Here is a 25,755-nt window from a genome sequence, read left to right as displayed (position 1 = left end):
TTGAAAGTAGAGGGACTATGTTGTAAACTCAAATGTATGGGCACCATCTACTCCTGCCATGGCAGCATCAACAGAACTTGCCACATGTTTTCCTGTTCTTCAGTCATAGGGATGTTTGACTAGGGGACCCAGGTTTATCCTGCAAAGTATAGGAATAGGCTTGTTAGGGCAGCTTGGCTATGTAGCAAACTGTTTCCAAAAAGGGGAAAGACGTCCAGTTGACATGATTCAACCTTTGAATAACCTGGGAACTCTTTATAGTGAGTCACTTCCACAGACATAAGATAACATTCTTATTGTGCATTCTTTTTAACCTCTGTTAGGAGCAAGGATATTTTGTTTGTATGAAGACAAAGCAAGTTAGAGGGGGGAGCAGCACCTTGTCGTTTAATTTTTAAAAGGGGAAAATACTTATACAACAGCTTTTTTCACATTTGTGCTGTAAAGTACAAACAAAGTTTCAAATGTGAAAATGAAAATTCATCTTCTGCATTCATGTGGGGGGGGGGAAGCAGTGGGCAGCCAAGGGTGACACACAGGGAGCTAATGCTGAGTGATTTGCTCAAGGATACTACATGGGCTGGCAGTTGATCCTTAAGACTTCTGCCTCCAAGCCTGATGCTCTACCCACTGAGCCACCAGGCTGCCTAAATGTGTTTTTGTTCATTTGAATTTTATTTTTGCCTTTATGTATTTGATATGTTAAAAGCAACAAACTAAAGGAAAGCGATGAGAGACAAACAGCTTTTAGATTTAAATCAGACTTTATTGCAAATCCTTAGAGTAAAGTGCTCTGTAAACTGAAATAGTCTGATTCATTTGATTCGACTGAAACCGGTTTAAATGCAGTGTTTAGAACCTATTGATTGTAATTTCAGTAGTAACACCTCAGAAATCCGTGATTTGATCATTTCAAAAAAGGACAGAAAACAGTGATCTTATAACCAAACTCATCGTAATAATTTTGTGCAAGCTCAGCTCTGTCACCATGATGACTCAGAAATAATAACACAGGAACTCAGCAGGACCATCGTAGTCTGGGTTGATGTCATATTTGATGATTGGGACCCCAGCCTTGTTGTAAGCCTCCACGGCAGCTTTGTTAATGACCACAGACAGGGCTCTGACAGCGCTGCAGCCGCCGCCATCTTTCCTGTACCACAGATAAACTGGATCACCTCCCATTTTCTCTTTGAGATTCATGCTCACGAATTTATATTGTAGGTTTTCAAAACTCTGTTTCTCTTCATCCTTGCTAGAGATTTTCAGGTCATTGAGGCCTCGCTTGGGGTCAGCGGTCTGACGGTACCAGAGGAAGACGTACATTCTTTTGGGACCCCTGGTGAGATTTTCATCCACACGGATGTAACCATCTTGAAATAACAAGGCGTCTGATCCAAAGTCAGCAGTGAATTGGATGTCACAGATGTAGGTTGGCTTCTCTCTCTTCACCCACAGGTGGATCCAGTTTCCTCCAGCGTTCCGGTTTAGATCACAGGCCAATCTCTCCCAGCCCAGTCTGAACTGCTGAGCCTCATGCTCTGGTTCTGTTGTGACCTGAAGGTCCACGATGGGAACGTCGAACACAGTGGACCCTCTGTAGAACCACAGGTTGACAGGATCTCCACCTGCTCCAGCATTGAGGTGGTTGTTGATTTTTTCGAAGCCTGCAACTTCCAGGGCCGGACTCATTTCATCATTAAATGAAAACTGAATCCTGGTAATTGGTGCATCTGGGCCTTTTTTGTACCAAAGGTAGATGAATTTACCTCCAGCTCCTTTGTTTAGATCAACATAGATTTTGCTGAAGCCTTGTTCAGTAAATTTATACTCATCGTCTTCATTCAGAGACACATCGAGTTCTGTGATGTGCTGAGACATGTTTGTTCCTGCATCAGAGAAAGTAAAGGATTCATGACACAACCTGCGTTAAAAACAGAATTTAGTTTGTAAAAGTGATGTAACTGATTCTCAAAGGCTGTTGAAGTATGAACACCTCAGCTTATGGGTGAATATCATAGTTGTAGAGTCATAGTCAATAACCACCATAGTTATCATTTTAATTGTATGTTGAATAAAAGTTAAACCCATATAGAAAAACTAAGAGTTCAAACTGGTGTAAAACTAGAGAAATAGTTTGATTTTTTAAAGCAGTGTCCAGTAAATTTGAACCATTTCTTGACCTGTCAGATGATGACAATCAACAAAAGCAAAACAGAATCAAACTAAAACTAAAAGAGTTGCAGACTTACGTGTGAGCAGATGTCAGTGTTTGTCGGAATCTGAGGCTGAATTGTGATGTCAGCATGAGGATCAGCTGCTGTTTTAAAAGGGCAGACAGAGGGTGAGGTTTGCTGTGAAATGACCTGTTAGGTGTGGTTTTCTGAAGAAACGTACTACAAAAAGCTATTGAGCTCATAACTGAGTCAAAGCAGGTGCTTCACATTTCTTGTTCCATGAAATCACATTTTTGGTTGGTTCCACCACATAAGTAGACTGTTTGTTCTCATGAGACAGTTTGTGATGGCCCTTTTAGACCTTGTCTCTCTGTACACTTTGTTAATGGGATGAGACCCCAGAGGACTGTGGGACTTATGTAGTGTTACTGAGTTTTTATGTAGCCTTTTGTGCACCAGTCAGCACAAGTTTGCATCGTCTCCAGGTACTCCGGTTTCATCCCACAGTCCAAACACTGTAAAAATACAAAACATATTCATGAAAATATTAAGAATTCTTTATATGTACAATATATGTTGGTGTTGCTTGAATAACTACATGAACCCATATTGCACAACAACTCTGTGCATTTTTGTCATTACCTTACTCTGATGACTTGCACTGAATAGAATCAGCCAGGGATGCGTATACTGGATGCTATCTTGCTAGAGTTTTGCAGCACTTGGTACAGTTGTTTGCATGTGCATGCACGGTGACCCATGTGTCAGAAAAAAGTCACATGTCAGACTGGCTGCCCTGTATGTCAATCAAGTGACAAATTTCATAGTGAGGACAGATGATGGGCTCACGTCCACTTTGTTAATTCCATGCGATCTACCCACACTACCTTTGCGATCAACCGGTAGATCGCGGTTGACGTATTAGGCGCCCCTGGTCTACAGCTTCAAACCCACAACCTTCTTGCTCATAGACGTCAGTGCTGCCCAACCACAAAGTGCACAGAAAAGTTCGGGTCATGAACTATTTTCCGGTGTATTGTTACTGAGCAAACTCCCTCATAATTTCTGATCAAGATACCTCCCATGCTCACATCCATCCATCTGTTCAGCTCACACTCCCAGTTTTTCAGCACTTTTACTGCAACATGTCATGACACACACATCAGGTCATTAATCATTTCCAGGAAAGTTGGGACACTTTGTAAAATGTAAATAAATAGAGAATGCACTAACTAGCAAACCTCATCAAAAACCTAATCTTCACTAAAAAACAGTCATCTCAGGGCTGTGTGAGGTTCTGGGCATACTAGACATTCATGAAATCATCAACCAAACCAGAGTACACTAGAATACAAGTCAACTCCTCACCCGACAAAACCCACATACAGGAGAAGACTGACACAAAGTGTAAACCAAAACAAACCTTAAAGAAAGCGGGAAAACAGAGTCCACAAGAAAACTGGGTGAAGAGTCCAAGAACCAGGGAACAGCATGGATGGCAGTCAGTGAACAAAGACAATATTCCAACAGAGAACCAAGTGGAGAGCTGGGTTAAAAAGGGCAGGGGAACAGGATAAAGCAATTGTGAGTGGTGATGACTGGTGAAGCTGGAGATTTGAACTGGGGACAGGAAGTGGAGAAAAGGAGGTACAAAATACAAGTCCAGGGCAGGAAGTGAACGGGAGTGTCGGATCATGGCACACACCCACTGCGCTCTGCCAACAAACGGTATGTGGTCGTCCCTTTACCACACAAAAGATCCCAAGAAAGCACTTTAGTGGTCTCAACGTGGAACAAGCTACCAATCTTGTCTCAAGCTACCCATCGCCCTCCCTGTTAATATTCAAAAACCTGATGAAGACAAACTCTTCATCAACTTCTTGAACTTAAATTTAGAAAAAACTTTTTCCTATCTGTCCTACTTTGCACTTGTACGAAACAAAAAAAAATCTTTTCAAAGCACTGTGCTTAGTGTTTTCTGTCAGAAGTTAGGTTTCTTCGTTCCTTTGGTCAGATTTAGTTTTTTCTTGTGTCTTTTTGTTCTTTTATCTTGTGTTTTTTTGTGTCACCGCAGTTCTCCTCCCCGCCAGCAGAGGCGGAGCTGTTCCACATCAGTCTGTCTCCAGCCCCTCGTGGTTTTCCACTCGTCAGCTGGCACTGGCCATCACACCTGATCCACATCATTCATCCATTCGAGTTCTAGTGTTTGTATGTAGTGTGTCTCGTGCTTTTCCCTGACCACCAGTCTTATTGCTATCTGAGTGATTTAGTTTAGTCACGAAGTCTATGTTAGTGAGTCTGTTATCTTATGTATCTTTCCTTGTTAAAGGGATTTTCTGTTAGTGTCTTTTCAACTTTTCTATATTGATCGGTGTGTTCACCTACCTCCCACCTGTGTAGTGAGCATTTTTGGTTTCCCTAATTATTTAAGTTCCTTCTTAGGGAGTGTTTTCTGTTTGTTTCTTTCCTGTACCTGCATGCTGTAAGTTTGGTTTCACGATTGTATTGAATAAATCTGTCTACTGCACTTCCTAAACTGTACTAACTCCTGCTATTGGATTTCTGTGGGTGTTTTGTCCTTGTTTTTTCACTTGTAAATATCTCACTTGGAAAAAAGGGTCTGATAAATGACTTAATGTAAAGGGTATGTTTTAATAGTGGCTTAAATAGCACTTTTATCCAAAGCGCTTTACAATGTTCGTCCCATTCTCACACACACACACCCACACACACCGATGGCGGTGGCTGCCATGCAAGGTGCTCACCTGACCAACTGGGAGCCACTTGGGTTTCAGTGTCTTGCCCAAGGACACTTCGACATGTATTTTGATTGCAAATGGGTGAATAAGAAGCAGTGTAAAGAGCTTTAAGTGCCAATATTTCGGATATAAATGCAGACCACAATACCATTTATGACAACAGTGTTTTAAAAACTTCTTGAATGATTTTGGCAGCAATTATTTCAACCAAGTGCTTCCTGTAGCTGTAACATTCAGGAGGAGTTTTGGACCATTCTCTACAGAAATGCTTCAGCTCAGCCATATTCTTAGGACGTCTGGTGGAAACGTCTCTCTTGAGGTCCTTCCACAGCATCTCTATTAGGTTCAGGTCCGAGCTCTGAATGGTTCTAGTTTTGTATCTCTACAGTGATTCTGTAGTAGATTTACTTTAGCTTCATTGTCTTGCTGCTTCACCAGCTTCTTCTGAACTTCAGCTTGCAGACAGACACCCTGACATTATCCTGTAGAAGACCTTGACAAATTGGGAGTTTATTTTTCCTCAACAATGGTCCAGGTCCAGAGGCAGTAAAAGCCCCAAACCACGATGCTCCCTCCACTGTTCTTCATGTTGACATTAGAAGGCTAGTGCTGCCATTACTTTTGCCCCATCACTTTAATATCAGGTCACATTTCATGACCGATTTATGCAGAAAACTGTACATTTATGCTGAATACAACAGTTTCTCCCAGCTGATGACAAATTATGATGAACTTTGTCATCTGCATTGTGACATCAAAGTCCATTACATTGTTCTCTGAGGAACCTCTGCAGAACCACAGATGGATCGTCCCCACACACTGAGGTTATTGTAATCCTGGACCGTGGTGAAGATGATTATAATTGTTCTGATTTTAGGCAGCAGCTAGTGACAGCAGATGTTCAGCTGCAGGAAGTCACCTGAGCAGCTTAATTCTGAAGAACAGTCAACTTCTGATATTTACAGACTTTGGAGAGATTAGTGTGTGTGTGTGTGTGTGTGTGTGTGTGTGTGTGTGTGTGTGTGTGTGTGTGTGTTGAAACTTTTTCTTTAAATCATCAGGCTGAAAACCCACAACCTTCTTGCTCAGAGACGTCAGTGCTGACCAACCACAAAGTGCACAGGAAACTTCGGATCATGAACTATTTTCCTTTGTATTATTACTGAGCAAACGCCCTCACAAGTTCTGATCAAGATACCTCCTATGTTCACATCCATCTGTTCAGCTCACACTCCCTCCTAATTTGTCATAGCACTTTCACTGCAACATGTCTTGACACACACATCAGTTCATAAGGTCATTAAACATTTCCAAAACAGTTGGGATACCAAAATATACTGCAAAATGGACCTGCACTACATCCTGCAACACCAGGGATCTGGTCACCAGGGATCTATGGAAAGTTTTTGTTTGTGGCCCCTTACGTCAGCAGTTAACACAAAAACCTGAGATTCTCTGCACCAAACTCACCCAGCTCAGTGTGTCTGCCCCCACCTGACAGCCAGGAAGCAGCTGGAGAGGCTGAGCAGCAGCACATGTTCACAGGTGGCCCTCAGGGATCTGTGCTCTCCTTACTGCTCTTCTCCCTGTACACAAATGACCGAAAACACCCAGTGACAAAACAGTCAAAATCTTGGAATTCACAGACAACACAACCGTCGCTGGAGACGAGATGGTGGCAAGTCTGCATACAGATGGCAGGTTGAATGGCTGATGTTCTGATGCAGTCAGAACAACTGCAGAGATGAATGTGGACTTCAGAAGGAATCCCTGAGCACTGCCCACCCTCACAATTTATGACAGCACTGTGTCAGCTCAGAAAGCAGAGCTTACAACGGACAGTCTGGACTGCAGAAAAGACCTGCGCTTTTCCACAGACAGGGAATGGGCAGAGAAAATCCCTCACGCCCTGGACACAACCTGCAGAACCTGTACACCAAAACAAGCATACACAACAACAGATTCTGCCCACATGCCGTCACTCAGAAGAACAAGTAAACCTTCATTATCATTAATAACCTATATGCATAATAACATAAGGACAATAACTGTACACAGATAGATACAAATACAGGCTGTATGACCTGTACACTCTGCACATAGAAAAGTTTAGGTTGATACCATGGTCGTTGGTTTGATTCCCAGCTCCTTCTTTTAGTAACAATCTGAACCCAAGTTAGTTCCTCCCGGTGGGTGCAGGCCCCCATCAGTTTGTGATGAGAGTGAATGGGTGGATGAGAAGCAGTGTAACGAGCTTTGGGTACTGATGGGGTAAACAAGCTGCTGAGTGCAGGTAATTTACCATGTACACAGTACAAGTCAGGTATCACGTTACCTATTTAGTCATCATTTACACAACACCTCTCCCCACCTACATGCTTGTAGATAATGGCCGTTGGTTGTAATGATTCTTGCCTGGCTTTGTCCATGGTGGTGTGTATGCGTCAATGTTAATGGGGCTGTTCAGGTACGATGAGAAACACTAGAAACCACAGTCCAGGTTCTTGTATGTGTAAACATACTTGGCCAATAAAAAGTGATTCTGACTCGATTAATTTCTGACAATAACGTGATAAAAAAAAACTCCACATAGTTTAGTTTACATGTCGTCCCTAGACACCTGCTGCACAAAGGAAATATAGATTACTCCGCAACAGTGAATGAAATCCTCAATATTGCTCAAAAAAGCCTCCAATTAATCCAAAATGCTGCAGCGAGACTACAGATTTGAATTAGTAATTGAGATTATATTTCTGCTCTTCCCTCTGTCTCCCTCTCTGTCTCCTGTTAAGGTTTTAATGATTGATTGATGATCTTGTGTATTTCTTGAGAAGACATCACAGTCAGTGCTGAGCTCAGCATGTTTCTGCTCTATAAAACAACAGCTGAGCATCTGAAATCAACCTCTCACTGATTCCTACAGACAAACAGAAGCTGTGCTCACACGTAAGTCTGCACCTCTTCACTGATATCATACATTTGATCATAAAAGGAAAAAGTATTTTTGTTATATTTGGACAGAGTAGTGTGTGTAGTTTGTATTAATAATAATTAATAATCTTTCTGTTAGAAACATCTTAACTTATCTTTGTATGTTGCACCTCTACCCCCTAGACAGGGGCGTAACAAGATGAAGGAAAACAATTGTGTAGTTTGTACTAATATATGAAAAAAAGTCTCCTTGTCAAAGTCTCCTTAGTTTTAATTATGTTTGGTTCTGGATCTACATTGACTGTGAATTTGTTCTGCTTCTTTTTACACATTTTACTGTTTCTGAATGTGGGATTATTGATGTGTACGTGTAACTAATTAATCAAACATTATTTTATTGGTGTTTAATTCTTCAGGAAAAAAACCTGTAGCTCTATCAGAGAACTCCAGAATCCTCTGAGGCAACAAAGTTCCTGCTGAGTACGTGGGTTATTGTGTCTGAGAGTGACCATGGCAACAGAGCTGAGCTCACTCCCTAAAAAGAAAATAGATGAAATCCTAATCAGTGTTTGATCAAGGTAGTGATGGGCTTTGTATCTCTGAGCTGTTATACTGCTGCCATGTTAAAATCCTGATGAGTTTCTCATTAAAGTCTCAGCTGCATCAGAACCATGTTGCTTTTCTCCGATTTTATTGTCTCTAACAGATGAGTTCAGCTTCTTTTGCCTCTTCTCAGAGGTCTGTAGACCACAATAAGTCCTTGTGGTTAACCAATTAACAGGTGTGCGTACATGGAATATTAGGAGTAAAAAATAAAATCACTAGTGTTGAAATAGACAAAAAAACGACAAGAAAAAAAGACCAACACAGTATGTCCCTATCCCAGACTTCCTGACTGGCTCTTTTTCTCTGAACTGCTCTCCAAAGACTATGTCATTTAATGTTTTCTATTGTACATTTCCCTTTGAGAGGTAATTTTATGTTGCCCCCACATGGTTTTATTCAGTTTTACTTTGAATCAGACTCTTATTTTGACACCTAGCGGTAACTATGGTAACATTATGTGGAGGCTGGTTATGCCAGTCATTTAGCAGACGCTTTTATCCAAAGCAACTTACAAGTTAGATACAAGGCAGCAAAAACCTAAGTCAAAGAGGAAAACATCAAAGGAAAGTACTATCAGAAAAGTGTTTACTTTCATGAGAGAAGAGCAGAGAGGATTTATTTATTTATTTATTTTAGATAGAATAGAGTGTGCATAAGTGTATAGAAAGGTGCGGAAGAGTTCTGTTTTGAGCCATTGGATAGTCACACTAAACTCTGCCTTTTTAAAAGTTGACACAGGCTCCCACATACTGTACTTTACCCTGAAGAAACATGTTGGTATAATAAGTGATGCTGCTGTGGTTACATTTCCAGATAAATGGAACTACACAAATTCTTCTTCTGTGGTTTATTAACGAACATCATGACATCGCGGTGCACACAGCAAATCAGTTGCTGTCTCCAGATGTTTTAGTGTTTATGTGTGTGTTTCAGAGTGTGAATCTGTTGTCTCCAGTGTGTGTTCCAGCTCTGGACTTCATTCAGTCGTCTTCGTTTGACATCGTCTGAACTTGACAACTCCAAGCTGATCAGCTGCTCGAACCTCTGACACACACACACACACACACACTCATTAATTGTGTTAATTGATACACCCTCGCTGTGCGTGTTTATGTCTGTACCTTCACAGCAGCGTCTCTCTGCTCTATCACAGCCACGTGTCCCTTGGTGGATGTGGGTGCTGTTGCCATGGTGACAGAAGATGGTGACTCAGCAGTGCTGTTTGCAGGGGGGCACAGGTTTGTGATCCCTGACCAGGTCCTGACAAAAACACAGAATCTGAGAGTTGTCTTTACACGTCACCAGAGGTCTGCTGTGAGAAGCTGGGGTTTTTTATTTTTTAGTAGCTGGAGTGGTTTGACCATTTTAATCAGTTTTATTTAGCTGGGACTTCACAGCTCGCTCACACATGTGATCTTAGCTGTGAGAGTGTGGCAGCAGATCAAAGGTCGCATGTCACCTGTTTCCTGTGCCGGGTCTCTGTCCTGGATCCGCTCCTTTCTCTATGGTAACAGTGTCGTCTTTAGAGGGCCACTGTGCTGATGCTGCATCAGATTCTACACAAACAGAAAACCAAAGTTACAGAGGTCAAAGGTCAAACGATGTTCAGGAGTTTAAACTGTACGCGATAAGTCGCTTCTCAAATATGTTGAAGTTAGAAAAGAGTAAAAAATATTTTTATTGCTAAGACACATTTAGCTCCTTTAAGCCAAGATATATTCCTGTAGATGTTTATGACGATGACAGATGTAATCATGTCTGTGCAGACACGTGTTGTTCCTACATATTGTGCTGCTACATGTTGCAGAGATAGACCAGGACACAGTATCCAGTTTGGTTTTGTGCAAGAGTCAATACTCCCCCGTTATAAACGTTACCTGCAGGCGTGAACATGTTGTCCAGGTGATGGAGCAGCTTATCAGTCAGAGATGCAAGTGACGTCAAAAACTCTCCGCCCCCCGCTCTCACACAGTCCTGAACACAGAAACACATAGACTCAGGCTGAGGCAGCAGCTCTGACACGTCTCACTGAACCTCCGTCATTCTACCTGTATCTCCAGGTGTGAACAGCAGATGGCGCTGTGCAGCTGCTGCTGTCGGAGCTCCTCTCTGCTGATCAGAGCCTGCAGCTCGTCCTCACTGAGAGACGCTCGCAGCTGACGCATGTTAGCTTTCTGAGACAGAGACAAAGCTCTGACTGGTCACCTGACAGGTGGACTACACACAGACAGATAGAAGACACAGGCATGTGTACTCTACCTGTTCATACCTTGTCTGTCTCACTTGCTGACAGAGTGTCCTTCAGCTTGTCTCTGACCTGGCCCACCTGCTTGGTTAGCTCTACCGCATGCCGTTGTTCATGGGTACCAATCAAAACTGAAGGTAATGAATGCAGCAGCTTGTCCAGAGCAGACAGCTGGGTCCAGAACTCTATCAGACAGACAAGTAAAGACAAATGGACTTGTTTATTATATACGTCTGTCCTTTTGAAACTAGATGATACTCCCACCATGACCGGACACTGAGAGGGTTCAGGTTAGGTTCAGGTTTTGGGATGATGCTGTGCTGTACTTTTAGTGGAGAATAATGTTCTGTGATTTGTTAGTGTAGTGCAGTGCTCATGATAGTATGGATATGTATTACAAATTCATACTGCATTCAAAATTCTAACCTGATGAAACAGTCCAGCAGTAGTTATATACCAGTTTAAACCTTTAATAGGAAGTTGTAATTATGATGGGAAAAAGCTCAGATTAAAACTCTGCTCATTCTAACAGAGAAGTGACATCAGCCAAACACTGAAATCCATCCATCCTTTATCTGTATCCACTTATCCTGTTCATGGTCATTGGGGGGTGGAGCCTGTCCCAGCTGTTATTAAGTGAAAGGGGGGGTCTCCACCCTGGACAGGTCTGCAGTTTGTCTCAGGCACATAACAGAGAGGATGACTGCACTGTTCTGCTCCTGAATGTGAACCTGAGTGTGTCATACTGGGCAGAACTGTCCCCCAGGTGTGTGCGACATCAAGTACTGACTGAGCGCACGGATGTGTGCTAGGTTAACTGTTATCCCAGAGTGAATCACCTGGGATCAGTGTGGACACGTTCACATGTGCCAGAATACAATACAGTCACATGTAATGAATGTCAGTGCACAGCACAGTTCACACCTCTCTGCGGCTGTCACATGGAAGGACAAGCACCAAACTAGGACTGGAGATAGTGTTGTTTGAAATGTGTTAGTTGGTTTCAGAGGTAGCTGACTTAATGTCATTTCTCTTGAGTCTGATGATTTAGTCTGTTTTTAAAAGAGTTAAGTAGGACTCCCAGAACTGTATGTAGAAAGTTTTCTTCTGGTGAAGTGGATATTTGGTCTGTTATTGGTGGTAGTTCCAGCTTAGTAATCACCGAGCGTTCACACCTTTGTCCTAACAAAGACACACAAATTAGGTTGGTTTCAACGAGGGGGCGGTTTCGGCTGTAGCCAATTAAGACCATATATAAGGCACCTGTTGGGCTGGAGCGTCAGCCCTTGGGCTCAGGTCTCCTTGTGTGAAGACTGACTGCGTAAAGACGAGCGAGTCTACCTGCACGAGTCCACCGAGCGAGGACATTAGTTAGTTTATTTCCTACTTCTTTTAATTCTTCTGTTTCTCTACTTCACATTAACCCTTTCTACTCTGGAAAGCCTTTTTCTTGTTGTACTGTGTTTTCAGCAGATCCCTATTCTCCTCCACAGACGCAGGACATGGTGTCCCACTAGAAGACAACATGTTTCTCACCTGCGCACTCTCACCCAGACCACTTTGACACCAGCCTCTTTTTCTTTTGCCCTGTGGAGTTATGTGAGACTGAGAGTCTCACATAACTCACATGGTCTTTCCTATCCCTGCTACGCTGATGACACGCAGCTTCCTGTCCTTTCCACCGGATGACTCCACTGTTTCATCGTGCATTTCTGCCTATGTCTCAGACATCTCAGCCTGGATGAGAAAGAGACATCTTCAACTCAACCTCTCCAAGACCGAAGTACTTGTCTTCCCAGCCAGAGCTTCGACGCAACACAACATCAGCATCAATATTGGATCTACAGTGATTGTACCCACTAAGTTGGCCAAGAATCTGGGGGTCATCATCGACGACCAACTGAGCTTTAAGGACCACATGTCCTCAGCCTCTAGGGCATGCAGATTTTCTCTCTACAAAATAAGGAAGATCAGACCCTACATCACGGAATATACAACCAAACTCATTGTACAGGTGCTGGTCACATATCGTCTTGATTACTGCAACACTTTGTTGATGGGGTTACCAGTATCCACAATCAAACCCTTGCGGATGATCCAAAACGCAGCAGCTCGCCTCATTTTTAATCAGCCAAAAAAGACCCATGTCACACCACTCTTTAGATCTCTACACTGGCTTCCTGAAGCTGCTCGCATCAGGTTCAAAGCTTTGTCTCTTGCCTACAGGATGGTTAACTCAACAGCTCCCGCTTACCTCAACTCACTCATTCATACAATCCTTCCCACCCGCTGTGGTCTGCCAATGAACAACGTCTGGTGGTCCCAGTACCGCACAGAAAACACCAAGCAAAACGTTTTAGCACAATGATCCCACGATGGTGGAACGAGCTGCCAAACTCTGCAAGCTCAGTTGAATCTCTCCCAATATTCAAAAAACTGCTGAAAACAGAACTCTTCCGCATCTTCCTATGCACTTAAATCTATTTATAAAAAAACAAACAAAAAAAACTTCCTTTCTGCTCTTTCTCACACTTGCATCTCGTGAGATGTGAACACTTTTCTGATAGGACTTTGCTTTGATGTTTTCTCCTTGACTTAGATTTTTGCTGCCTTGTACCTCACTTGTAAGTCGCTTTGGATAAAAGCATCTGCTAAATGACTAAATGTAAATGTAAATGTTGGTGGTGTACCATGTGATGCATTTTGTACCAGCGTATACAAAAAGACAAAGATGTGTGTTACCCTCTCTGCTCGTGCTCAGAAACCTCCTGGCTTGTTCCTGGTATCCCAGCAGCCTTTGCTGCATGCTCTCCGCCCACTGGTCCAGAGTGTCAGGAACCAGCAGGAACCTGCCCAGACGCTCACTGCAGTAAAACTCCTGATGGACAGAGAGAGGACACGTCTTCGGACTGAGACTCTTCGACCTACCAATCGTCCAGTTTGAAGCAGATCATCTGCTTATTAGTAAACTATAACTGTGTGAGTCTGTGTGAATGTGGATGTAAATCAACATCTACTGTAGGTCAGACTTAGTTACTCCCACAGGAAGTATCAGACTGATCAACACAGACCATTAACTTGTGACTTGAACATGATTAACATATGGTTCTATGTTCAGTCTGTGTGGTTCAGTGTGAACGTCTTCAATCTTCGGCTCTTTGACGGCACACCTGAGCTATGAAGGAGAAATAATCAACTGACAGTTGATATGAAGACAAATACTCTGATATTCTGTCAGATCCACATTACTCTGAACTTGGCTCCCCAAAAGTGTGCATCTCTGTTACCTCTGCGATTAGCAGGAGGAGATTGTTGACTTTCCACAGCACCGAGTTCACTGTGGTGCTGAAGGAGCTGAGACAAACACACAGGTGGTCAACAGCTGGTACAGGTGTACAGTTAATCCGACTACATCAGGGAAAACTCACTGTGGGTCCTGTTCTGCTCTGGGTCCAAATATCTGGAACTTTCTGTCAGTGGTGATAGACCTGCCCCCCCTCCTCACGCTGACACACACACACACACACACACACACACACACACACACACACACACACACACACACACACACACACAGATTCAGTTTAGACCTGGTTTTGGAGGACACATTTTTTGTCGGTGTGTGCGTGTGTGTGTGTTTGGACCTGAGACTGCTGACAGGCTCGGTACACTTCTGATGAGGACGCTGGAGTGGTGGAGTGAGGCCTACAAAGACACAGCCTGCTGTCAGAGATTAAACTGGATAGAAAAATGGATACAGAGGACAGGAGACAAACTGTCCCTGACAGGAAAACAGATGTGTTTTATTTAAACAGCCGATCAAACATTTTCTGTTAGGTAATAAACAGGAAGACAGATTTTTACCTGCAGCTGCATGTCCTCTGTCATCCCCCTCTGCTCCAACTTCCTGGACCACAGAGAACCTGAGGAGTCCAGATAGTTGGACAGAAGAAAAACACTTCACTACCCAGTAGCACTGAGCAGCAGTACTTCTGTTCCTGCAGTATTACTCAGAATGACTTTGTACCTGTTCAGGGACTTGATGATGCCCACGACAGGGTCTTCGAGGAGGTCCACACCTGCCCTGGTGGGCTGCAGGAAACCAGGAGGTGGAGCAGACCGGACCTTCTTCCCAGCTGTGGGATGACTTGATAGAGAGAACCCTTCCTGCACAGGGGGGAGTGACATTAAACACAGTAACAAAGGATCCAAGGAGGGGACACCAACACTTCTTACAAACCCTGAGTGCCAGTGTAACTAAAGACAAAAAAAAGAAAAACAGAACCAGTTATTGTCAGTCCATAAACAATGAATGAACTATGTCCATTCACAATGTCCAAATGAACTTGAGGTTCTAGGGCTCTGACTGTCTCCAGGTGGACAGCCATCAGCCTTGAACGGTTGGGGTGAGTGGAAAGTGAAGACAAAAGAAAAGAGCAACAAAAAGCAACAACAAAACATCAGGCACCTGCAGAAAGGGACAGAGAGAGGGGGACAGAAGGACAAAGACAACTATGGGAGAGAACACACAGAGTTAATGATATACAGTGGTGACAATTGCGGGGTGAGAGGAGAGGAGAGAGGGTCAAGAGGAGGAAAGGAGCTCAGTGCATTGGGGGGTGGGTCCCCCAGCAGTCTAAGCCTATAGCTACATAACTATAACTAACTATAAGCTTTATCAAAGAGGAAGGTTTTAAGCCTAGACTTAAAAGTAGAGAGGGTGTCTGCTTCCCGAATCTGAACTGGGAGCTGGTTCCATACGAGAGGACCTTGACAGCTAAAGGCTCTACCTCCCATTCTACCTTTGGAAATTCTGGGAACCACAAGTAGGGCTGCATTCTGAGAGCAAAGTGGTCTACTGGGATGATATGGTGCTATGAGATCTTCTATAAATGATGGAGCCTGACCATTCAGAGTTTTATATGTAAGAAGCAGGGTTTTAAATTCTATTCTAGATTTAATGGGAAGCCAATGAAGGCTAGTGAAGGTGAAATATGATCTCTCTTGCTAGTTCCAGTCAGCACTCTTGCTGCAGCATTTTGGATTAATTGCAGGCTCTTTAGGGAGTTACTGGGGCATCCTGAAAGTAGGGAATTACAGTAGTCCAACCTAGAGGTAACAAATGCATGGACCAGTTTTTCGGCATCACTTTGAGACAGGATGCTCCTAATTTTGGCAATGTGAGGTAAAGGACAAATCCTGGTCAAAAATAACTCTGAGGTTCCTTGCGGTAGTACTGGAGGCCAGACTTATGGCATCTAGAGTAACAATATGGTTGGACGTCATATTTCTGAGATTTGTGGGCCTAAGTACTATGACTTCAGTTTTGTCTGAGTTTAGAAGTGAAAAATTGTGGGACATCCAGGCCTTTATGTCTTGTAGTCTGGTTCCATAGATAAATATAGCTGGGTATCATCAGCATAGCAGTGGAAATTTATGGAGTGTTTTCTAATAATGATGCCTAAAGGAGACATATATAAAGTAAAAAGTATTGGTCCTAACACAGAGCCTTGTGGATCTCCATAGCTAACCTTTGTGTGCATGGAGGATTCATTTTTTTTTTTTTTTTTTTTGTCCTTTGGGCTTATCCCATGAGTTCAGGGTCGCCAAAGCGGATCATTGTCCGCATGTAGATTTGGCACAATTTTTACGCCGGATGCCCTTCCTGACGCAACCCTCCCCAATTTCTACGGGCTTGGACCGGCACTGCACAGCTGGGGAGGGGAATGGGCTGTTAGGGGTTCAGTGTCTTGCCCAGGGACACTTAAACATATAGCTGGGGCCGGGGATCGAACCACTCACCCTGTGGTCTGTGGACGACTGCCTTTACCAACTGACATAAACAAATTGAAATCTATCAGATAGATAAGATTTAAACCAACCTAGTGCAGTTCCTTTAATCCCATTTTCATGTTCCAGTCTCTGCTATAAAATGTCGTGATCAATGGTATCGAATGCAGCACTAAGATCTAACGGAAAAAGTATAGAGACTAGTCCATTATCTGATGTCATGAGAAGATCGTTGGTGACTTTTACCAGTGCCGTTTCTGTACTATGATGAACTCTAAATCCTGACTTAAAGTCTTCATACAAACTATTTCTATATAGGAATAATTTGTATGAAACTATGTATGAAATTTGTATGAAACTATTGTATGAAATTTGTATGTAAACTACAGACCCACTACACCACAGGTTTTTCAGAGTACGATCAATAAACCCTCTGTGATTCCCACCCAGCTGTGTCGAGTCTGAGAACTTCTATGCGTTAATTTTCAATTCTCACCTTAATTTTAATGGTGTGTCAGTAAGGTGGTCAGATGATCTGAGCAGGAAACTGAATCCTGAAACCTGAGCTTTGCTAACAGCAAATCTTGTAGGCTCACACTAATATGATTTCATCACATGTGAAGTTACATTGCCAATGGTCCCCCATACCAAAAAAAACAGGGAAACCTGTTTGGACACTGAAAAAAACTGTGAATTGGGTCAACATGGACATACTGGAGTATTACAGGTAAACAGGAAGTAGTTCACAGAGATAACTCAGGTCAGAGAGTGAAACGGGAAAGCTACCTGTTCAATGTCCAGGTACTGGCAGCGCACCCTGAGTCCTTCAGTGAGAGAAGAAAGGACAGAAAAGATCTCCTCTGCAGACACCTGCAGACAGAGACAGAGACAGAAAGGTCAGAGGGACAGAGAGACAGGATCCATAGTGACATGGTGGACGGGTTAAAGTCTATCTGGTTTTGCCACAGACATACAGTAACTCACAGTAACAATGCAGCAAAGAGGGAGTTTTACAATACTACTAGTTCAAAGTACTTCAGTGTTGTAGTTGTACTGTATGTACCTGTGTGTTGTCCATCATTGTCCTCAGATCCTCCAACCTGCTGCTGATCACTGATTGATGCTGGTTACTCCCTGCTGCCTGCAGGGTCAATACAGAGAGACGAGTCAGAGACAAGTGAGAGAGACAGAGATGGTGGGACAAAGACAGGTGGGACAGAGACAGGTACCTCAGCCCTGATTGTGACCTGTGTGTTGCTGATGATTTTCTGCACCTTCTCAGTGAACTTCACCTCAGATGTGAGGGAGCTGAGTTTCTCCTCCAGACGCTGCGACGCCTCCTTCACCTGCAGAACAAACATCAGATGGGAACAAACACCTACTGTAACATCTGGAAACGTCCTCAACACAAACACACACACGGAGTCTTAGATGAACTTCCTGCAGCTCAGACCAATGTCGGAGAACACTTCCTCCCTGTCATCACCAACATGTTGGTTCATCAGTGAGGGTTCTCCAAGTTATCAAACCTTCAGCCACCTGCGCACAGTAACCTGCTAACATGTCTCATGTCCTGCGTTAGGCCACATATTGGTTAGGGACATGCAGACACGTCCAGGACATAGCTTTAGCTGTGTGTTGACTCTTCTCTGAAACTTTTCTCTACCTTTCTTAAACACCTGGACTCAAATGCCTCCAGCTCAGAGCAGATGGACTCCTCAGTCCCTCCAATCTCTCTGATTTTCTCCCTCAGGATCCTCTGAAACACCTTCACCTCCTGAGGGGCAAAGTCCCCTCCTTCGCTGAACAACCTGCAGGGGGAGAAAACAAAAGTCTCCAAGTTCAGTTTCACCTGTTCCCGGTGAGTCCTCCAGGTGCTGCAGTTTTACCTGAAAGTGTTGAGCAGCTGTGTTGTTGTGTTCCTGATGTCCTCCAATCTGATCTGAAGGCTCTGTCTGAAGCTGGTCTGACAGGTCTGGGTATGTTTGATGTGTTGATCCAGACAGTCCTGCAGGGTGGAGCTCAACACCTCCAAACTGCGCACGCACGCACGCACACACACACACACACACACACACACACACACACACACACACACACACACACACACACACACACACACACACACACACACACACACACCTGAGGTAAAAGTTACAGACTCATGGATTCATCAGTCAGTTTGCTGATCACAGGTCAGTTACCGCTGGCTGCTTCTGGCTGTCAGAACGTCTTCCTCCATTTTGGACAGAGAGATGCTGAAGTCCTGGTTCCCCCTACTGATGGAGGTCTGCAGCTCCTTCAGCTCCGCCCTGCAGGTGGTCAAAACATCCATCACCTGCTCACAATGGACGTCCACACGCTGCCTGTGCAGCTGCAGCTCAGCTGAAACATACAGGCACAGGGTTGAGTTCTGGACTCTGGGGGAGGGGTTCTGATGGGGGCTGACTTCCCACAGTCCTTCATCATGTCGTTAACATGTCGGGACTTTTAGCTGACTGACAACTGCAGCCATTGCAACAGTTTAACCAGCTCCAGTGTCCAGCAGTTTTCAACAGACCCCAACCTTCCACCCCCCACACACCTATGTGAACACAACTAAAATAAATATTCCTGCAGTTTAACAAACTGATGATGAATGACACACAACTACTCGCTGTTTGTTCCTGTGTGTGTGTTACCCAGGCGAGGCGTGTATACGTGGGTCTGGATGTGTTGGGGGTCCAGCTGCTGCAGCTGGAGCTCCTGCTCCAAAGACACTGCTTCCTTCTTCTCTGTTACTATGGTAACTGCTGAGCTGAGGACGTCATGAAAATGCTGCTCCAGATGGTCCAAGAACAGAGTCCGAGTCCTGAACACACACACACACACAGTCAGAGGGCGATGTCCTCGCTTTGTCACAGTCTGAAGGTTCAGGTGTGTGTGTGTACCTGCTCAGTGTGTGTGTGAGCAGCTCCACAGGAAAAAGACTAAGCTGTGTTTCCTGCTGCAGGTCAGGGGGGGTGCATCTGAAGGCGGGGCCAGTGTAGAACACCCCCTTTGATGATGTAAATGTGATGTTGCTGCTGATGTCACTGAGATGTAGTAGGGAGGACTCTGCCTGAACGCACACACAATCGCACACATAGGTTTATATCTGCACAACTAAGAAGCTAATTACTGGTTGTCAACCATAACAAATTCACCTCAGTGAGCCAATCATGGGAAGGTTGGGTGGGACTCTCAGTCATGTCCTCTGTCTGCGTGTGTTTCACTGAACATCCAACAAGTTCAGATTCATCCTGAAAACATGGAGAAAATCAGTTTGATTGTATGCATGTTTTTAAAGTCTGTTGGTAACGGGCTAATAATGGGCACCTGCTGCTATCAGAAAAGTGAAAAACTAACAAGAGAAGTCCTGTTTCTGGACCAATGGGAATCTATGGGATTTTTTTTTTCCACTGTTTCAGTGGAACCAAAATCCCATAGACTCCAATCGTATAGGGACCAGGTCTCTGAACCCATCCACATACTTTAGTGGAGAAAATTTCTGACAAATTTGAGATGAGCCAAAGAATATATATCCAAATGTATATTTAAATGCAGGTAGGACAGGGTGTACGCTGGAGGCATAGGGGTGTGTGTGTGTGTGTGTGATTCTGAGGTGTGGTTGCTGTGCTGTGGTTACCAGTGTGTATATGTGGTCAAGGTGGTAGAAGGAGCTGAGGCTGCTGCTGTAGTTGAGGAGCTCCTCCATAAAGAGAGCAGGGAGACAGTCCAACACCTCCCACTGGTCAGAGACACACTGTGTGTAGCTACACACACACATACACACACACACAGTGTGTAATTTTAAACAGCAGATTTTTCTGAAGAAGTAAAGTTTTTTTTTGATTAGCCTCAATGACATTAACATTAGCATGTTTCAGCAGTACCTGTCTTTGACATCCTGCAGGTAGAGGACCGCATTCTCCAGAGACTTCTTCAGAGTGTCCTCACTGCTCTCCTGACGGAGTCCACCCAACAAGGCATTCAGGTGCACCTTCTTCCTCTGGTAACACAACAACAAAGTACCATGGGAGACACCGAACAGATGCCCCCCCAATCTCAAGTGACTGGTTACAGAGACTCACCTGCAGGAGTACTTCCTGTGCACTTCGGAGGTCGTCCAGCTGTTGTTGTACTTCTTTTTCTCTCCTCGGTAACCTGCAGCTGTGGGTCTCCCATAGCAACGCTGCTCCGCGCATCAATGCAAACAACCACATGCTGACACTGAGTGTATGACGGGCCACACAGTCACAGCAAACCTGTGGAAAAGAAAACAGGTAGATTGGCTTAGGTTATTTTTAACGTGACCGGAACTGATGAAGTCTTTTGACATCTTCTGTTACTGACATCTAAAGCAGCCAATCGCTCTTCATCCTGACTCTGGCTTCGTCCAATCATAGTAAGGAGCTGAGAATTGATGACACTGCTCACCTCCTCCTCTGACAGCTGCAATGCTAAGAGTGCTTCCTGCAGGTGAAAACATGGTAACACAAATCAACGATCAATAATCAATAACACCCTTACCCTCAGCTGCGACGTTTTACCTTACAGTGTTCCACCTCTGCCAGGTAATCCTGCCACTTCCGTTCATAACAACAGCGGAGCTGATGCAGGAAGTCAGCGTGAAGACTGTCTGAACACACACAAGGCAAACGTAGAAGTGATTTAACTGAGTTTACACTTCTTTCCCTTCTGCTGTGAAACGTGATGATTGTGTTAATCTGAGAAAGGTTCCCGTCTCCTCACTGGTCCATACAGATTTGTTTCTCAGTTTTCTTAGGTGACAATGATATTTACGCTAATGCTACATTGACATTACAGCTGAAGTGGCTCTAAATCAGATCAGTTTGTCACTTTTGTTTGTTAGATCTGATTGATGTGTGACACTCATATTATGGTCTCACCTGTGTGCACACCTGTATAAATCAGTCCCTATGAAATGTCAAGTCGAAATCCTGGACAGACTGATAAATGGAAAGTGGTCAGCACTTTGTGTTTTTCTACTGTAGCCAGGTACCCAAAGTACTTTGGGTCTTTCAGCTGCCACACAAGGCACTGGTCTGACCCATAAAACAAAAAACTAAAGAGACAAAAACATCTGGAATTAGCACACACATACACACACACACCCACCCACCCACCCTTGATCAGGATGGTGTTGTGGTCATTTGTTTGTGGGGGAATACGGACTGATAGCTTCAGTGAATTATATATTCATATCATTACCAATCTGTTGATTGACAGCTGTCAGCTGGTTGAACCAATCAGAGACCAGAGCTGGGGAGCAGGTGGGTGGGACCAGGGAGCTGGAAGACAGAGACAGGCTCTGAGTGGATGAGCAGACACTGGGTCACACAGTGGTAAAAGACACAGATTGTTACGCTGCTCGGCTTCACCCAGTTCATTCAGTGAAGTCGATAAAATGCACTAAGCCACTAAACTCTGAATGTTTTTCCAAATCCAGCTCAAGCTGCATTTACTCCTTCAAATGACAAACGTGGTCTCATCCTCAAGGATGAGGGAGGTGTCCCCGTTTGATAAGGATGTGTCCATTTAGTAGTCGTCAGTGTGACTAACAGAACGTCAGACTAACAGCTCGTGTGTGAACAGTGTCTCTGTGTCCTCACCTGATCTTGTAGATCAGGTCCTGACGTTGTTCAGTCAGATCTTGCAGACTTTCCTTCATCTGCTGAGCTGAGATCACCTGTTGACCCTCATCACTGCTGCAGTTGCTCCTGCAATACAAACACTGCTGATCCGTATACTAATAGTACTGTAAAAATATTAGCAGAACTGTCTATAACCTGGTTCTTCACCCACCTGAAACGGTCTACCATGTCCGTGACTCTTCTCCTCTTCCAGCGGCTCAAACACTCATCCCAGTGTAGGCGAAGCAGCGACTCCTGCTGCAGCTTCTCCTCCTGGAGGAGCAGCAGGAGCCGAGCTGCGCTGCGACGGTTTGCCAGCAGAGACTGGTTCAACATCTGACAAAGAGAGAGAGAGAGAGAGAGAGAGAGAGAGAAAGAGAGAGAGCGTGAGGTCAGAGGTCAGAGGACAGTCAGAGACGGTCTGGCTGGACTTACCGTGGCCTTGGTGTGGATCAGTCTGTGGACGTCCGGTGAAGGCAGGAAGCTGATCTGGTCCAGCAGGTGACAGTATGTTCTGAGCACTGCTCTGATCTACACACACACAGAACAGGGGTCATCACTGATCCTGATTCTGCTTCTCAGACTGACGGATAGAGGGCTGCTTTGTCTGGTTTCTGGCACACCGGCCCAGGTGTGTTTGTGTGGCTATTTCCCTGATGTGGACAGAGAATTCACTGGCTCATTTCTTAACTAATCCCACGAAACCATACAGATGCTACAGCCGACACTGAGTTTTCTCTACTCACGTAGATCAGCTGTTGGCCTGCAGCCTGGATTTTTTTATTGTTAAAACACAAGAGCCTGGGTCAAGTGCTTCTTCTTGTTCTTTTTTGAACAAACATTGCTCTTACTCAGCACCACCTTGTATTTTGGTCAGTGAACTGCACGTGTGACATTTAAGGTGGAATTACAGAGACTGAAGACTGTGGACAATTTAAACAAAAGTCCTGGTTTTTGGACTGAAGAAACTCTTCACCCAGTGGAGCGGTGTTCAACAAAGCAAATTCAGTTGCAAACTGACAAAAGCTTGTTGGGTTAAATATCTGTATGGTGACTAAGGAAACCACTGAAGTTCTCCTTTAAATTACCTTAATCCAAACCAAACCGTCAGTGTACAGTGCTACAACAAACTGTGACTGTAAACCTCATCATGACATCATTTTAATTGTTCAGCTTAACAGCTAGACGATTTAGCTGCTCTGTGAAATCTGACCTTGTTGCTGCGTTGATTCTCACACTCTGTTAGTTTGTGCTTCAGCTCCATGAACCGAAGCTTCTTCAGTTTCACCTCATGCTCCACCTGCTCCCACAGACCACACACCTCCTGCATACACACACACACACACAAAGTTTAAAGCTTGAGGTTGTGCAGCCTCTGTCTTTGCCGGTTTACTGCTGATGGACATAACATGATGCAAGTGTTCCCGTGTACCTGCAGGCTGACGTGATCCAGCTGTTCAATTCTGTCCTTCAGGGTGTCAAATCTGAGGTCCACCTCTTGCAGAGAGGACAGCAGCTGCTGACTAACGGTCCTCACCTGAGTCTCACACACCTGAGAGGACAAGAGGTAAATTAGATCACATCAGAAGGTGCGGTTTGTGTACTAGCTCAGGCACTGTGTCAGTATTTACACTACAACCTGTTTGCAATAAATCTCGGAAGTGATGTTAATGTGGAATAAAACCTATGTTTGACTGTTAATACAACAGATGCCGTCCTGCATTACCTCTTTAACAGTTTGGGAAAACAAAACACTAAATGCTCTTTTTCACTTGTTCAGCACTTTTTTACTCGTTAGAGCTGCTTCTCAGTCACATGTTCACACACTGATAGTCGCAGCTTCCATGCATAGTGCTCAACTTATCAACAGGAGGAGGTGGGAATCGAACCACCAACCCTAAGAAAGCTTCCCAACCTCGTTCATTTAAACGGGGATGGGGGGGAGTATCTTCATATAAAATACTCCAGTTGGACTCTATCTCCCACTTTAAGCTCAGTTATAAACACAGTAGCATTAGTTTCCACCTGAATCCTAAGAAATTAGACCCTCCTTGTTGTGGTCGATAGGCGTGTGGACTGTACCTCAGCGAGCTGTGTCAGTTCGGCATCGAGCCGTTTCAGAGCTACTTTGTGTCTTTTACTTCTTTTGTCTCTCACACGTGCAATGATGTCAGAGCTCGGACGATCAACCACTGAAAGAGAGGGAAGAAAAAGGGTGAGCGGGTGGAGCTGGTCCTCAGGTTTAGCTCTGGGTCAGGCCTCTGAACCTCAGCCTGCTTCTCCACAAACACTGTTTTATCTGGAGGTTTGAAGCTGAACTCCAGTTGTTTCAACGGGACGCTATGAGGACATGTTTAGTTAATGTCCTGACGTCGTCGGGAAGCTCAAACAGTCTGTGGACCAACAGGCTGATTTCAGGGTGTGTCTGGGATAATACGAACCCACAGTGTCGGGCAGTCTGCAGACCTCCTCCTGCTCCTCATCAACTCCTACCGGCTGCTCTCTGCTGGATGACGAACACAACCTGAGAGAGAGATGATAGAATTAGCTTCAGGTTTTACTTTGCGTGCAGGTCCAGTCCACGTTGGTTCTGTCGGTCACCGACTGTGTCTGATTGTTTCCTGGAGCAATAATCTGCTCTGTCCAACCTGCACACGTTAATGTTTACTCAGACTGTCCGCTAATGTGAGTCCTTCACTTAGGATCTGATCTTGTCCCTCAGTTTGCTGTCAAACAGATGGACAGATGTGGACACGTGTTGTTATTGTATCTACCTGCCGCTGGCGCTGTCCTCAGCTGATGGACACGCTATCCGGGTGTGCCTTCGTCCAGTCAGCAGAGACCTGGACAGCTGGACCTGCAAAGACAGAAACAGCCTACAAGTATATTTTTGTATCGAATGTCTCGGTTCTGCCGCTGGTCAGGATCAAATTAGTTTTTACGGGTCCAGTTTGCAACACCAAGCTCAAAGACAACAGAGCAAAACAAAATTAATCAAACACAAAAATAAGAGTTAAGTCTTCAACTTTTAGCTTCCGATTGTAGACTTGTCTGCAATCCTGATGCTGAACTAGTCCAACGATCCGGACTTTCATAATAAAACCCTTTTCAACAATAAACAGGTGAGAACCAAAGATTCAGTTTCTGTGGAGTTTTTTTACCTTCTCAACTTTAGTGTCGGTTTAGCTTATTCTCGACCTACCTGTCCCACCTATCTCACCCGTCGTGGTCTGAGCTGCTTTCTAACGCACTTGCTCTGACATTTTGACCCACCTGAGCGTCAAACATCTGTCGGTACACCTTCCCGCTGGGAACAGCCCTGCTTTCACACATGCTAACGGAAATTGCTTAATAAAAAACAAATGTAATTGTCTCCGGATGTTTAGCTGGGAGTCAGTCTGCTCTGTTGTCCGCCTATCGCGAATCAACGCTTACTGCGTCTGAATGTGTATCCATCACCATGACAACCGACGCTGTGAGACGTTCAGGTCCACGGCGGAAATTCCTCAGTGCCAACACAGAGAATAGTTTCAATAAAATCTTATGATTTTCCCCCCATGTCATTAAAATAT

General features: G+C 44.3%; 1 protein-coding gene across 3 annotated transcripts; it reads right to left on the bottom strand.

Annotated features, from left to right (window-relative positions):
• Positions 1 to 488: 488 nt before the first annotated feature.
• On the bottom strand, positions 489 to 25,612 carry ccdc180 (coiled-coil domain containing 180). Of its 3 annotated transcripts, XR_010915542.1 has the most exons (38): positions 25,457 to 25,612; positions 24,958 to 25,040; positions 24,625 to 24,707; positions 24,266 to 24,375; positions 23,616 to 23,735; positions 23,397 to 23,507; positions 22,619 to 22,714; positions 22,356 to 22,519; positions 22,163 to 22,270; positions 21,762 to 21,841; positions 21,080 to 21,168; positions 20,883 to 21,002; positions 20,621 to 20,794; positions 20,423 to 20,538; positions 20,176 to 20,302; positions 19,694 to 19,789; positions 19,439 to 19,608; positions 19,190 to 19,359; positions 18,713 to 18,893; positions 18,398 to 18,544; positions 18,175 to 18,319; positions 17,738 to 17,854; positions 17,572 to 17,649; positions 17,295 to 17,378; positions 14,746 to 14,885; positions 14,583 to 14,641; positions 14,363 to 14,423; positions 14,147 to 14,224; positions 14,006 to 14,072; positions 13,461 to 13,596; positions 10,743 to 10,903; positions 10,522 to 10,647; positions 10,351 to 10,447; positions 9,933 to 10,029; positions 9,595 to 9,733; positions 6,407 to 6,522; positions 2,253 to 2,692; positions 489 to 1,889 (listed from the first exon to the last, which is right to left on the bottom strand). XR_010915542.1 is itself a non-coding variant. In XM_067521035.1 (36 exons), the coding sequence occupies exons 1-36, from the start codon at positions 25,514 to 25,516 to the stop codon at positions 9,383 to 9,385; spliced, it is 4,125 nt and encodes a 1,374-aa protein (XP_067377136.1). In that variant the 5' UTR covers positions 25,517 to 25,612; the 3' UTR covers positions 9,105 to 9,382. The 3 variants fall into 3 exon arrangements, 2 of the variants coding, with proteins under 2 accessions (XP_067377136.1, XP_067377138.1); XM_067521035.1 differs by lacking the exons at positions 489 to 1,889; positions 2,253 to 2,692; positions 6,407 to 6,522 and adding an exon at positions 9,105 to 9,517; XM_067521037.1 differs by lacking the exons at positions 489 to 1,889; positions 2,253 to 2,692; positions 6,407 to 6,522; ... (1 more) ...; positions 9,933 to 10,029; positions 10,351 to 10,447 and having other exon boundaries at positions 10,521 to 10,647; positions 10,733 to 10,903.
• Positions 25,613 to 25,755: the final 143 nt, after the last annotated feature.

The sequence above is a fragment of the Channa argus genome, chromosome 11, assembly GCF_033026475.1.
Source record: "Channa argus isolate prfri chromosome 11, Channa argus male v1.0, whole genome shotgun sequence".
Lineage (NCBI taxonomy): Eukaryota > Metazoa > Chordata > Actinopteri > Anabantiformes > Channidae > Channa > Channa argus.
Note: the sequence above shows the minus strand (reverse complement) of the source record. Positions and strands in the feature narration are given on the sequence as shown.

Bases quoted from the DNA above. Each gene is read 5' to 3' on its own strand.
- ccdc180 (XM_067521035.1), bottom strand. From the start codon at position 25,516: ATGTGTGAAAGCAGGGCTGTTCCCAGCGGGAAGGTGTACCGACAGATG. The intron at 22,520-22,618 runs GTAAGTCCAGCC...TCTCTTTGTCAG, and splicing joins TGATCCACACCAAGGCCACG to ATGTTGAACCAGTCTCTGCT. The intron at 14,886-17,294 runs GTAGCTTTCCCG...CCCCCTGTGCAG, and splicing joins AGTACCTGGACATTGAACAG to GAAGGGTTCTCTCTATCAAG.